The sequence below is a fragment of the Miscanthus floridulus genome, chromosome 8, assembly GCF_019320115.1.
Source record: "Miscanthus floridulus cultivar M001 chromosome 8, ASM1932011v1, whole genome shotgun sequence".
NCBI classification, from domain to species: Eukaryota; Viridiplantae; Streptophyta; class Magnoliopsida; order Poales; family Poaceae; genus Miscanthus; species Miscanthus floridulus.
Genome location: NC_089587.1, coordinates 382,249 through 397,785, shown reverse-complemented (window position 1 = coordinate 397,785; position 15,537 = coordinate 382,249). Strand labels below are relative to the sequence as shown.

At 42.3% G+C, this 15,537-nt stretch overlaps 1 protein-coding gene across 2 annotated transcripts; it reads left to right on the top strand.

Moving 5' to 3' along the window:
- Positions 1–9,848: 9,848 nt before the first annotated feature.
- On the top strand, positions 9,849–13,424 carry LOC136470808 (zinc finger protein CONSTANS-LIKE 12-like). Of its 2 annotated transcripts, none has more exons than XM_066468543.1 (4): positions 9,849–10,337; positions 10,675–10,908; positions 11,742–12,319; positions 13,060–13,424. In XM_066468543.1, exons 1-4 carry the CDS (start codon positions 9,849–9,851, stop codon positions 13,241–13,243), a joined length of 1,485 nt encoding a protein of 494 aa, XP_066324640.1. In that variant the 3' UTR covers positions 13,244–13,424. The 2 variants fall into 2 exon arrangements, with proteins under 2 accessions (XP_066324640.1, XP_066324639.1); XM_066468542.1 differs by having other exon boundaries at positions 10,630–10,908.
- The last annotated feature ends 2,113 nt before the right edge of the window (positions 13,425–15,537 follow it).

Genomic DNA, 15,537 nt, shown 5'->3' with positions numbered 1-15,537 from the left:
TCGTTGGGGCGTAACCCTCTTAGCGACGCGCCATATCGGAACCCGGGTATGGTGTTAAATGGGCAAGGGCCGGGTTATCACCCCCATGACGTGCCATGTCATGATCTGGGCATGGTGTCAAGTGACCAAGGATCGGGTCATCGCTTCCTTAGTGGCGCGCTACATCGGCGCCCGGGTGTAGTGAAAAATGAGCAAGGGTCTTCACATCTAAGTCGACAGGTGCGAAGGGTAAGGAAGCTAGTCAAACCAACTAGGATCCATTTAGGTAGTTGGAATGTAGGGTCACTTATAGGTAAGTTAAGAGAATTAGTTGATACCACAACTAGAAAGCGTGTAAATATATTATGCGTTCAAGAGACTAAATGGAAGGGTCAGAAGGCGAAGGAGGTGGACAATACAGGTTTCAAGCTTTGGTACACAGGGACAGTCATGAATAGAAATGGAGTAGGAGTTTTGATTGATAAGAGCCTCAAGAATGGTGTGGTGGGAGTGAGAAGGCAAGGAGATAGGATTATCTTAGTCAAGCTTGTCGTTGGTGATATGGTCTTGAACGTAATTAGTGCGTATGCCCCCCAAGTAAGCCTTGACAAGAGTGCTAAGAGACAGTTCTGGGAAGACTTAGATGGCCTAGTTAGAGCTATACCTAGTAGTGAGAAGCTTTTTATAGGAGGAGATCTTAATGGGCATGTAGGTACTACAAGCGCAGGTTTCGAGGCAGTTTATGGAGGTTTTGGGTATGGTAGTAGGAATCAGGAGGGGGGGAGTTCTGGACTTTGTGGTAGCTTTTGACCTGATGATAGCCAACACTTTCTTTAGAAAGAGAGAATCTCATCTAGTGACCTTCAGTAGCGGACAACACTGTAGCCAGATTGACTTTGTCCTCGCAAGAAGAAAGGACAAATGAGCATGCTTGGATTGCAAGATGATACTAGGGGAGTGTGTTGTTTCTCAAGTTAAGCTTTTGGTGGCAGATTTTCATTTTTAGGTGCGTGCCCGTAGGGATAAATAAGCTAAGATTGAAAGAACAAAGTGGTGGAAACTAAAAGGGGAGACATCGGAGGTATTTAGGGAAAGGGTTATCAAAGAGGGCTCTTAGAAGGAAGAAGACGACATAAACAACATGTGGGACAAGATGGCAACCAACATTCAGAAGGTAGCCTCAGAGGTGTGTGGAGTAACCAAAGGAAGGGGACGCAAGGCTAAAGATACTTGGTGGTGGAACGAGGAAGTCCAAAGGGCTATTAAGGAGAAGAAAGAATGCTATAGACGCTTGTACCATGACAGGAGTGTGGACAACACAGAGAAGTACAAGGTGGCAAAGAAGACTATAAAACAAGCTGTAAGTGTGGCAAAGGGTAGAGCGTACAAGGATCTTTACCAATATTTGAGTATGAAGGAAGGAGAGAAGGACATTTATAGGATGACTAGGGTTTGTGAGAGAAAGACACAGGACTTCAACCAAGTTAAGTGCATTAAGGATGAAAGGGAGCATCTCTTGGTGAAGGAGGATGAGATCCGACATCGATGGCAAGAGTATTTTGACAAATTATTCAATGGTGAGAATATGGACACAACCTTTTAGTTGGATGACTCTTTTGATAACACCAATAGGCGCTTTGTGCGGAGAATCCAAGAATCTGAGGTCAGAGAGGCATTGAAAAGGATGAAAGGAGGTAAGGCGATGGGACCGGATGGTATCCCAATCGAGGTGTGGAGATGCCTCGGGGACATAGCTATAGTATGGCTAACCAAGTTGTTCAACCATATTTTTCGATCGAACAAGATGCCTGATGAGTGGAGGAGAAGTATATTGGTACCGATCTACAAGAATAAAGGGGATATTCAAAGTTGTACAAATTACCGGAGAATTAAGTTGATGAGCCATACTATGAAGCTATGGGAGAGAGTTATCGAGCATCGCTTGAGAGCAATAACGCGGGTCTCTATGAACCAATTTGGTTTCATACCCGGAAGGTCAACCATGGAAGCCATTTTCTTAGTAAGACAAGTTATGGAGTGGTATAGGGAGAAGAAGAAGGACCTACACATGGTTTTTATTGACTTGGAGAAGGCTTATGATAAAATACCAAGGAATGTTATGTGGTGGGCTTTGGACAAACATAAAGTCCCAACGAAGTACGTTGGGCTCATTAAGGACATATACAACAATGTTGTGACTAGAGTTTGAACAAGTGATGGAGACACGAATGACTTCCCGATTAGGATAGGACTACATCAAGGGTCAGCTTTGAGCCCTTATTTGTTTGCTTTAGTGATGGATGAGGTGACAAGGGACATACAAGGGGACATCCCTTAGTGTATGCTTTTCGTGGACAATGTAGTGCTAGTTGATGAAAGCCAGACAGGAGTGAATCAGAAACTGGAGTTATGACGGGAGACTTTGGAGTCCAAAGGTTTTAGACTCAGTAGAACTAAAACTGAGTATATGAGATGTGACTTCAGCACTACTACTTGGGAGGAGGAAGATGTTAGTTTAGAAGGTCAAGTAGTGCCTAGGAAGGATACCTTTCGATATTTAGGATCAATGCTACAGAGGGACGGGGATATTAATGAAGATGTTAGCCATAGAATCAAAGCAGGGTGGATGAAGTGGCGGCAAGCGTCTAGTGTCCTATGTGACAAAAGGGTACTATAGAAGTTAAAAGGCAAGTTTTATAGGACGGTGATTAGACCTGCTATGTTGTATGGTGCAGAATGTTGGCCTACGAAAACACGACATGTTCAATAGCTAAGTGTCATGGAAATGCGTATGTTGCATTGGATTTGCGGTCATACAAGAAGGGATCGAGTTCGGAACGATGATATACGTGAGAGATTAGGGGTAGCGCCAATTGAAGAAAAGCTTGTCCAACACCGGTTGAGATGGTTTGGACGTGTGCAACGGAGACCTTCAGATGCACCGGTGCATAGTGGAATCCTAAGTCAGGATAGTAACGTGAAGAGAGGTAGAGGAAGACCGAAGTTGACTTGGGTAGAGGTAATAAAAGGAGACTTGAAAGGATAGAATATACCTAAAGACTTAGCCTTAGATAGGAGTGCTTGGAAGACAGCTATTCACGTGCCTAAACCTTGACTGCTTCTGATGGGTTTCAACTCTAGCCTACCCCAACTTGTTTGTGACTTAAAGGCTTTGTTGTTGTTGTTGTTGTGTTGTATCTATATGAGAACAAATGTTTGTTCTATGTTTGGTTGTTAAAATTTGTTTGCGGTGGACCTCTCGACCCAGTAGCTAGTGCAGTTTCCACCTTTGTATGATGATGCTTTTTCCTAAGTTTTTTATTTTTTTCATCCCTTTCTTCTTGAGTCACTGATGCATGTCGTGCTTTTTCTCTTTCCCTTTTATGTTGCGCATGTTCATCAATTTGCGCTTGTGAATTTGATGTTGTTTGGTCACCTGTTTGAAAATAAGTTGATAGATATTTACTTAATTACTACAAATAATACAAGTGAAAGCGTCTATAGATATGAGTATAAACAATTACCTCCATTGATGGTGTTTGTCAAGTCTTCAAATGGTGTACAACCTTTATTATTTTGCATAGGTTCCATTTTGATGAAGCTGGACACAAAATTAATCCCTAGTTTCAATTAGAAATTAATCTCTAAAAATGGTCAAAGTTAGCAGGCATAATACATATACACAAATGTAATTAGATCAGATCCAAATACAAATAACCAATTAGCTTAAGTTAGGGTGGATCCTCGGTTTAATAAACTACTGCTAGTTGTGTCAGTTGTAACCAAGTGGCGATCAACAGGACAAAAGCTATATGTGTATCTAAGTTGAGAAACACTAAAACATCAATCTATCATAAAGTGCCTTTATTGCAGAGCATATTTGAACAAAGAAAAAGAGATCATGGCATTTTATGTTTTCAAGTGTATTTCACCATACTACTTATTTTAGCCAATTATTAGTACTACATTAGTCTAAGGGGAGAAACACTAAAACATCAATCTGTCACAAAGTGTGTTTACTGTCAAACAGGCAAACTAGCAAATCAACAAAGGAATTAGCCAATATAAAAAACCTTATAATGAGCAGTTTGTAGATTTATTGTCTAACAGGCAACAGAGTAGCTTCAGTTCTCAGCTTCAGTTTATAGGATGCCTGTTACTTGTAGTGAGGTGTGGTTGCCTACAGGAGATCAAGTATCCAGGAATGCCATAAGGAAAGTATAGATATCTCAACCGAAAGTAGTATGGTGAAACTGAAAGTAGCAGTTTTCAATATTATTAGTAGGGTCAAACCAAAAGTAGCCAATTATTAGTAGGGTCAAACCGAAAGCAGCAGTTTTCAATATTGGTGTCTCAAGTATAGATGCAAGCCTATGGTTTAGCATATGGTACATATAATGCTCATTTCATAGTATCTTTTAGATTCAGTTCACAGTAACAAATGTATGCACGAAAATGGAAGCTTAATAGAAATGTCAAACAGATCATTAGAACGACTTGATTGAACCTACAACTTGTGAATCTTTTAGCATGACCTACAGGAACAGGAACATGACTTTTGTCTCTGTAGAAACTGAATGAACCTGCATGGAAATCAAGCTGTAGTACAAATCTATAGTACAAATCAGGTCATTGTGACTCCCTGCTATTGCACAACTACTATCGGGCTAGAACCGAAACCATGCAAATTCTCAAATTGTTATTTATACTAATCCAGTATTGTCTCATCGCGCAATTTTTTTCCAGCACATCAAAATCAGCAACTATAAACTTGTAGAAGAATGTTGAGAGATTTTAAGCAAGAAACCAAAGAAAAAACAGAAATAGGGAACAATCTTTATTTCTTGCATGTAAATGACTATTTTAAAACCATACATTCTAGCTAATATGTGACTGGTATTGTTGAATTAGTCCATAAAACCTTTGTAGAGAAATGATGCATAGCCAAAACCTTATCTACTGAAATTGTTTCATGGTTGTCAAGCATCACAACATGCAAGCATTCAATGTATAAACAAGAGTGCTCAGAATAACTACTTGGAGGTAGCACATTTCACATCGGTTGAAGTCTTGGAAGAGAAGGAGAAACTTAGGGAGCATCAGACACAACAACCGCATGCATCGGACAAATCTTCCTTGTGTCTGATGTCAAATGCTAAGGCGGCAGAGACTTTGTAGCAGCATTGGACGCTAGAGTATAGGCATCGGACAAATGATGCTTGTGTCCAATGTGAATTGGGTGCTCTCTGTTTGAGCAAATAATTCTTTGGACATGAAGCGTAGACATCAAACATTAGCGTGAAGGAGCATCGGACAAAATGTTGAAACTATTCATCCATGGACCAAGTCAGTCAAAGAGCATTGGACGCTGGATGTTTGTCCGAGGATGTGGCTCATCGAACGCGTTCGATGGCTCTGGGTGCTCTCTAGAATGTCTCTGGAGCGCATCGAACACCGGCGACGCATTTGTCCAATGTACCATCGGACAATAGGGCATGGACTCGACCATTGGGCGGCAACAGCTACAATCAAATGGCCAGTACACGTGTCAACGAGCGATACAACGGACACTGTGGATTTTGTCTGATGTGAACAGTACTCTTGTTTGATGCCCCCATGGAAAGCACAGTGAGGGGATTAACGACTACTTGAGCTTTGGGGGCTCTATTAAAAAGTGTTGGCCGGCTCTTGCTCACTCTCTTGGCATTGTGAAACATTGATACACCCTTGTGAGCCTTGTGAAACACCTCCCAATCATCTACTTCATTGATTCATCATTCAAGCAAGATTGGGAGGTGATCCATAGTGCATTTGCTTAGAGTTGGAGCATCTAGTGGCACTAGTGATCGTGTGATCGAGCTGTAGGATTCTTGTTACTCTTGGTGGTTGCCGCCACCTAGATGGCTTGGTGCAGTGGGATCATTGAGCAGAGGGTGGTGTTTGTCTTCGGCTCCGATCGTGGTGATTGTGAGGGGTTCTTGTGCCTTCCCCGCGGGAGATTCACACAAGGCAACTCTAGTGGATTGCTTGTGGCATTGAGTACCCTCTCTTGTGTTGGTTCTTACGACGTCCTTGTATAGGGCTAGATGTGTGATGCCTATTAGCGCGTGAGCTACCAAGTGAGTGTGTTGTCACAACAAGGACGTAGGTTGTTGGCAAGCAACCGAACCTCAAGGATAAATCATTGTGTCATCTCGGTATTCTTATGATTGATTTATCTCTTGTTGGTTTGGTATCGCTCCTACACTTGTTCTTTACCTTTCTAGTACATATATTATGTAGAGAGCTTGTTTCTTGCCTTGCTAGTAGTGGTAGGTAGTTGTATTTAGTTGTATCTTGATTTTAGTTAGCACACTAGTCGTAGAAGTAGAGACATAGTTTGGTTGGTTGTGTGTGATATAGAGATCATAACAACTAGCATTCGGTAGGTGGCTTGCTTCACGCTTTGTAGAGCTAGAGCAAAATTGCTTTATAGCCTTTTAGTTATCTAAATAAGTTTGCTCTAGTGCTTTGTAGATTTTTAATTAGGCTATTCACCCCCCTCTAGCCATTTAGGACCTTTCAATTGTTTTGTTAACTATTGGAGATGCTCTAACAACATCACTAAGAGAACCACTCTCTCCAATAATTCCTTATCTTAACTCCCAATATTTTTGCATTGAAAGTTGATCAATCACATGGAAAGATATGCGCATATCCAATGGACGGATCCAGAGGTGAAAGGATGTGGGGGAAGAACAAGAAGAAAGAGGAGATCCAAATGCAAATATGCAAAAAGAGAAAGAAAGTACTCCCTCCGTCCAAGAAAGAATGCAATTCTAGCATTCTTATATATTTTTTAGTATCTTAAGTTTGACTAACTATAGATTAAAAAATATCAATATTTAGGATATCAAATAAATATCATTAGATTAATTACAAAATATATTTTCATAATAAATTGATTTGGAGCCATAAATATGAATACTCTTAGATAGAAACTTGGTCAAACATGAACCACTTTATGATGGGGTCGGGGTTCTCGATCATCCGTTAGGTTCGAGATAACTATCGATTTAGTGGAGAGTGACAAACCGATCCGGCTTTAGATCACAAAAACCCAAATCCTGCAACGGCCATAGAACCACATCTCCTCTGATTATCAATAGTGTTAAAATCCAGTTGACCTCACCAAGAAGACTAATCCCTGCTATGAATCGAAGAACACAAGTAAGAACAAGATAAAACGCAACTCAAGTATAGTGGCAATTATGGATGTATGATTAAGCACTCGAATGTGGGGTTTCACAAACCGATAACGGAGACTGTTCAAAGATAGATTGATCTAAAGCAAAACTCAAACCCTAACATGGATGGCTACTACTGATGATTAAGGTCCGTCACCCCCTGGGCACGCCCCTATCGGGCTCTAAGACGATATACGGACCAACGGACCAAAAGACGGTGATACAACACCTTGACAGATTCTGGATGCTGACTTGTTTCGATGATTACAGTTGACTCCGGTGGAATTTACACTTCAAATCAAAATCATTGGTTATCTTATGAAATTAGCTTTCTGTCCATATGTGGATCGTCAAAAATGGGGTCCGGATGTGTCCTGGGTGTTTGTTTTACTGCAGGCTGCTCCTGAAGGTTGAGGCAGACTCGACCTCGAGTTGGACTAGACCTCTGGCTTGGCTTGGACTCCCTTGCCGGCCTCCTAAGGCCGTGGCCAAGGAGAAGGACGTCCAAGGGCTTCCCTGGTGTGTTCTCCATGTTCTTGGAATGTGCTCTAACTTGGGCTAGGGTCCCAACTGTTAATAACAAGCCCACGACGATGTCGTACCACCCGATAGAAACAATGACAATATTTGTTGATGAGTTGAAGACCTTGCCAACGTGATATTGGCATGAGACTAGATCTATTTGAAAGCTTATCAAACAAGCTTTCCATCAAGTGCTCATTGACGTCAATCGCACTCCGGATGGATGAGTTATGACCTTCCCAATGAAGCACTGTTGAGCCGGCGACTTACCGAATGTTGGACTTTGTTGAGCCTAAACTCCATGATCGATCTTGTGCATGTTGTATCGATGTCCCATTTGTTGTAGAGGCCATAGAAACTGTCTTTCCCAAGTTTACATCATCGTCATCATTGTTCCTAAGCATATTGAAAGCAACAACATTAGGTAGCCACAAATTCTTACTTTCGTTGGTACAAACATAGGACCGGCTTCATCTTGTCTTTTACTTTTATGGGCATATCCGTAGGTGTCATGTCCTCATCACTTTAAGTGGCAAGTAATCCATAGTTGCATTCTTTCATGGACAGAGAGTAGAAAAGTGGATGAGGTAATTTAAAAATAATTCGGTGATGCAAAATTGGCATCTAACTTTTAGAAGCAAGATATTAAAAATGGTTGGAGAAAGCTAACAAATATGCTTCCTACTTTTTTTACAACTTGAAAAACTCACTAATTTACTAATTGTTCTTCTATGAACTATTGGAGATGCTTTTTTAGGATAAGAAATAGTTGGATATTTTTTTTTCGTCCTCTTTCGTTGGGTTGAAAATATAAGATTGCGAGTAGATAAAATGTTAGAGATGCGGATGCGGTTAGTAATTACTACTCCTAATTTCCTTTGAAAAAGATTACTCCTGATTAATTTACTTGGCCGAGGCGCGTGACGCCCACGAGAAGTTGCAATTGGGGATACCGGCGCACGCTGTCCGGTAGCCGTAGTGACGGCGCGGCAAACCGTCGCCGCCATTGCTTAGCGTGCGAAAGAAAAGGCCACGTGCAAGATCGTATTTTTGCACGAGTAGCGGTCGTCTGCATGCATATTATTTTCCGCAGTTTGCGGTCGTCCGCGTATCTCTGCGTGTGGACGTTTTCAAGCACGTTTATATAAATACAAGGCCCTGTCGGGTTCCGAGCTCCTAAAACTTTAGTTCCTAAAAGTTTTAGGCAGTCTTTTAAAACATTCTAAAAGAGTGTTTGGTTGCATCTCCTAAAACTGACTAAAAGCAATAAATGTTATTGAACAAAGACACTTTTATCCTTCTTTAGAAGAGAGAGAGGGAGGAGGCAATAAATAAGGGGTAGTGGGGGTCCAGGATGAACTTTAGAAGGTTTTAGGAAGAGGTGGAGCTCCTAAAGAAAAACCAGTCTCCTAAAACTTTTAGGAGGTTTTAGAAGGGGGTGTTTGGTTCTTTAGATAGATTATATCTAGATTTTAGCTCCTAAAGCTTTTAGGAGGGGTAACTAAACAGGGTCTAAAATTGAAAGTTACTGCCTAAAAAAATGAAAGTTACTACTGTCGACATTTCGTCAGTTCGCTTTGCTAAAAAGTTAGGCTAAAAAGTATTGTTCGTTGATTTGTTGTAAGAAAAAAAAAATACTATTCATTTGAACATTTTTTTTAGTTACCGACGCCCTAATATTAATATGTACTATGTCGGTGGTGTCAACTCACAAAAAAAATGATCATTTCTAAGAGTTTTTAAAATCTACTCTCAATTTTTTTGAAATTATTGTTGGACAGCTCGGGTTTGACCGAATAATACGCCGCAGCTCAGATCGTATTTTAAATTTTCGGCCCTATGGTGGTGGCTGCTGAGTGCTGACTTCTATATATACATAGATACACACTGCGACCTAACCAGCCTCGACCTCGAGTCGTGCCGCCGCCGCCATCGTCAGCGCCGCACGCACGTACGAAGCCACCAACCAAACCACCCCCCTCGAGAGACCCCTCCAACTCCACCCTCGCCGCCGGCCGGCCGGCCGGCGGCGCACCATGTTGTACGGCGGGGGCGGCGCGGGACGACGGGTGGCCCCCTGCACCTGCTGCTGCAGCTGCCGCGGGCGCGGCGGGCGACACCATGGCCCCGGACGACGGCTGCGGCGTGCCCTGCGACTACTGCGCCGCGCAGCGCGCGCTGCTGCACTGCGCCCAGCACGGCGCGCGCCTTTGCCTGCTCTGTGACGTCCCTGTGCACGCCGCCACCGCGGGCGCCCACGAGCGCGCCCCGCTCTGCGAGGGATGCCACGCCGCGGCCGCCGCCGCGCGCTGCGCTGTCCACCGGGCCTTCCTCTGCGCGCACTGCGCGCGTGCCGCCAGGTGCGATGCCGAGGGCCACGCTTGGAGCCCGACGCGCTCCTACACCGGGTTCCCGGACCCCGCCGACCTCGCGCGCATCCTCTACATTGGCGCTCCGCGCGGCGAGGTGCCGCCGCCTTTGACGCCGCCGCCACCGCCGCAGAAGCCTCCAGACACGTGGGTCCCTGACCTACTCAACGTCGAACTGAAGCCAACAGATTTGCCCGGCAGCAGCAGATCTTGCGACGAACAACGCATTATGATGAACGAGGTACCTACATACTACTTGCATTTGCTAGTTTGATACTCTGATTCATTTTTTAAAAAACAAAATGTTTGTCTTGGTCGTTTAGTTTGATGACTAAACTAATAATGACAACAATTTCGGATCTCAAACAGAAAGCCTTGATTTGAAGAAAGGGCCAGGCCAATTGAGATGCAACTGACACATCTCTCTTTCTTGCGTTTTTCTCCTTCCCTTGTGGTTGGATCACTGCCTACCTTCAGGCAACAGATCTTCGCTGCAAGTTTGTCTCTTTTACCTTTGGTGTGCGTACTACTAGTTGCCATCAAGCAGTCTCATCGAAACCGGGGGCAACTTTCAAAAGCAGGCGGTGGCCGGCGACGGGGCAGCAGCGGTTGCCGGCGGCGTGCCAGCAGCGGCGGCGGCCCTACCGACCGGCGGCGGCGAAGGAGATGCTGGTCTCTTCACACAAGACTACCCCGATTGGTACAGTAACCTCCCCGAAGACCCAGCTGGTGCTGGTGGGCTACTGGACGACTTCAACTTCGTCGACGACTGGAGCTTGACCGCGCCCCTGGTAAACTCGCTCATTGACGAGGTATATATGCATATATAGCCAATGCTCCCGTATTCTGAATTATTCAGTGTTCAGTATCATCGCCATTGATTCGCTATAGTTGTCGTCATTGTTGGTTTTGACCCTTTAGGATATTATATATATGGATTTTTTAATTTAGTCGGCAGCTCTCCTACGTGATTTGTTTTAAAAGTAAGTTCACCTAAATTGTTATACTAGGGCTTTGGCTTCAAGATTTAAGGAGAATATGGAGTTTCAATGATAAACTAATGTCTCCTATGTGATTTGTTTTAAAAATAAATAATCATGGTTCACTACACAAGTTCACCTAAATTGTTATACTAGGGTCTATTAATTGGCAGAGCTTTGGCTTCAAGATTTAAGGAGAATATGGAGTTTCAATGATAAACTAATGTGGTTTCATCCTTTGGTTAGGTTCAATAAAAAAAATGAAAATACTTTTTCCGTCCTAAAACAGATGTTGTTTTAAGTCAACCTGTATTTAAGTTTGACCAAATTTATCGAAAAAGAGCACTGGTATTTACACTGCCAAATTAGTATCACTACATGTACCATGAAGTATATTTTCACGATATACTCGTTTGGTGTCTTAGATATTAATTGTTGCTCTTTTCTATACACTTGATCAAACTTAAAATAGTTTGATGATTTAGGACGATTCTAATAACAATTGATTTATCTTAGGATGGTAAAAATCTTGGAACTGGGTTGTGCCAAATAGGTGTAGTGCCAAATGCCTCCTGCTATATATATGTAATGCGATTAATGTTGCATGAGTCGTTACACATTTTCTGCTGGTACATAGCTACTCATCCAACTGTTCGGTACTGTAGCCAGAGGCGGCGTGGTGGTCGTCGTCGTCGGGTTATGATGCTGATCCTCAGCCGTTAAACCCATCATCATCGTATTCTTCGGAAACCGTAACCCGATCTTCTACTGATCATGCTATGGAATCTCTTACCGGCAACAATGCAGCTTTCCGGCTCCGCAATTCAGTGATGAGCACTGCTGCAAACACGAGCACCAGCATGACGCCATACCAGCTGGATCTGCTTACTCCTGTTCACCAGCAACTTTCTCTTCAACAAGGCAAGACGCCAAACCCGGATTGGCTTCTTCGTCCTCCTCACCGACTTCCTCCTCAACCATGCAAATTCTTCAACAGCGGCTTGCCGATGTGGCCGCCGGACGAGTTCCCAAGCAGGCACTTGGGTATTGATGAGCATTTGGCGCCGGCGGCGCTAGGCTGCACGACGGTCCTCCACCAAGACCAGGACGCGCCTCTGCAGCAGCAGGCGGCGTCCTCGGTGCCGGTGCAAGGATCAAGCCGAGACATGGAGGCAAGAACCAGGCTGCAGGAGAAGAGGGAGGAGGCTAAGCAGAGGTACAAGGACAAGAGGAAGAACAGGAGGTACGTGCTTATATATAATAAGGCCATTAATATAATTAATTATTACTCTCAGCTCAGTTACGTTCATCGATCGATTTATCATACTCAGTCTACTCCGATCCTCAAGATGGTGAAGTTTTTCTATATATAAATGGAAACATGGCTATGAAATGAAAATAAAACTGCTAAGAATATAATATAATGCCTCTATATATGATTTGTCTATAGGAAAAAATCACATGCTTTCTGTTTCCATCATCCTCAATAAAAAGATGTTGCACTTTTATGAACAAGGGGCTAATCCAGTCAAAATGCAAGATTTTTAAAATGATACAAAAATGCCTCTCTCTATATATATATGACTTTCCATCATCCTTTTATTTTACAATTTTCTATGATTTATCTATGTTTCTTACAATCAGATCTTAATGACCCTATACTTAATTAACTACCCAATGCAAAATGGTCCACTATTCTCCCATTTTTTTCTGCGAAATATGCACTATATGTTTTGGTACTTTTGAATTGTCATGAGGCATGTTTTGTATTGGTTCCGAATTCATTATTTTGTCTTATGATTTGGTCGTTCTAGTACTGAAAAATGCATTGTCATAATGTGGTGTCAATTTTGACAATTCTAGCAATCAATTTGTTACTATTCCACGGTATATCTTGGTTGTTCCACTAGATAAAATTTGTAGTTCGGTCTATATGAAATGTTTGTGTGTAACACAGAGCCTTTGTGATTTTTGCATTTGCAGGTTTGGCAAGCAGATCATGTATGTATCCCGGAAGGCACGAGCAGACACACGAAACCGAGTCAAAGGCAGATTTGAAAAGGCGTCTACTAGCGGCAGTGGCGGCCATGGCGACGATTATCTGCCAACACAGCATGGCCATGGCCATGGCGATCGAAACGACGATGATCACCCCACACATTCCTAGCTAGCTATGTTCCGATCTTGCTGGACCATAGGTTTCAGTTTGTGTCAATTCTTTTTTCCCCAGCTAGATAATAATTTTAGATGAGAGTTTCTTTTTTTTTGAGCGGCATTTTTGGTAGCATTTTAAAAATCTTGTATTTTGACTGGATTAGCCCCTTAGGCATTATTCTTTCAATTTGGTTTTGCCAGGATTGTTCATAACAGTGCAACATCTTTTTATTGAGGATGATGGAAACAGAAAGCATGTTTTTTTAGCCAATTCTTATATTTATTTTAGGGAACAGGAGGGGTCTGAGAAGCCAATTCTTATATTGTGTTTCTGAGCCGAACTTTGTCCTGGCCTCATCTTTTATACTCCCTCCATCCCGAGCTACAACTTTATATGTCCAGCGAATGACGATTGGGTGAGTTAATTAAGTCACAAATTCTCACTGCTGCAACACGGAATTGAAGCAATGTCTATATTAACCAATCTATTGCGAATGGGTCTGGGTTCAAACCCTGGTGATCGCACCTTTTTCTAGAATTTTTCTAGAAACTAGCAAATATGCACGCGCGACACGCACGTGTGTATGAAAATCTATTTAAATGCAATGAGAATATTAATTGAATTCTCGATATGTCAATTCTTATATATATCATCAACAGTTTTTAAATATAAAATATTATAGTTAATTACTTATTTGATCCATAAAATGTTAAAGAAGTTTACAAAATTATATTAATGAGTCACACCAGTCTAGGTGGGGGCTGATGTCTACACCGTTGATTTCTGGTAACGCGGTCACGGAGTCGCCGCACCGTGTAGACTACAGTCCCAATGCAAACTTGGCCATAAAACTCCACCACACTAATACGATATCAATATATTAACTCATATATGTGCGTGGTCCAAGATAATTATTGGGCTAGCTAGGAACCGTAACCGGTGCATATACACTGCTGCATGCTTTGTTTTTGCTGGTGCAGCCAAAAGTAGATCAACCAGCTGATTTCGGAGTAATAAGAAAAAACTTATGAGTTGTGTGCAACCAAAGAATTTCTCTGAATAAAAAATAAAATAAATATAAACATTATAGAACCGTAAACATAGCCATGAGTTAAAAAGGTACGTACCTGCATGCAGTGGATCAGAGGAGGTCCAAGATAGATTTTGCTAGCGTTGAATGCCTTGACGGTGAGCACGCCGGCACCGAGGTGACGATGGAAGTACGTATGACCAGGACTCGCCTCCCATCGGTGCTGAATTTTTGCAATGCAACCCACGTCTTAAGAAGACGTCGTCGCCATCCTGTCTGAGCTAATCTTGGACCATGCATGCATCTTGTATACGGGACGACGACGACGACGACGGACAATGGCCGGGACCTAGATCACTTGTTGGACCAAGCACCTTCATCCACCATTCGGCCATGCATGATGGCTGCGTAGGCTAGTTGTTCACACTAAAATTTGATCGGCCAGAAAATATTATATTTTAGGACAAGCATGTTGTCCAAAGTCTCCTCACATGAAAATAAGGAAGACACGAGGAAGCTTAATTAGCGGATTCTACAAACGGAGAAACCAGAGTTCATGTATCTTAAAATTTCCTCTTCTTTTAGATTTATCTTGTTAGGCAAGTTTTGTACTAGATCACCACGTGATCAACTAGGATTGTTTTAAGCCTCAGGGTATAAATATAAACCCCGGCTATTGTAATCAGATATCCACACATCAATCAAAATCAGTCTTTACTTTTTTGGCTTCACGTCAACCCTTAGGAGTAGGAGTAATGTAGCTTTTCGGCGAGTTCTTCAGCAAACAGGGCTGCATCGACTGATCGACCTCCAGCTTGCTTGTGAGTACCGTCACGACTTGCGTTGTGCTTGTAAAGCTGCATCAGCTGATTGATCTTTTATGAGCCATAATATAAGTTAGTTATCGATCTGTATCTTAGTTTATAAGGCTGCATTAGCTGATTGATCTCCTACGAATTATGATATAGATCAAAGTTATCGATCTTGTGTTAAATAACTTGGTGTTTAATACAATATCATCAGTTATCGAATCTGCTAAGATTAGTAAAATTTTTCTTGCTGTTTTTGGTTGATTCACCAGTTATCAATTTTGCTATAATTAATATTTTATTAATTATAGCAAAATCACCCGATTGAGATAGAGATAGATCGGCATTATATCATCTTAATTGGTCGTCCTCTGATCTAGTCATGCTTCAAATCTTATAATCGATGGCTTAATTTTGCTAGATCGGTTATTTTATCTCCATTCTAGTCAAACATAGTATGCATCCAA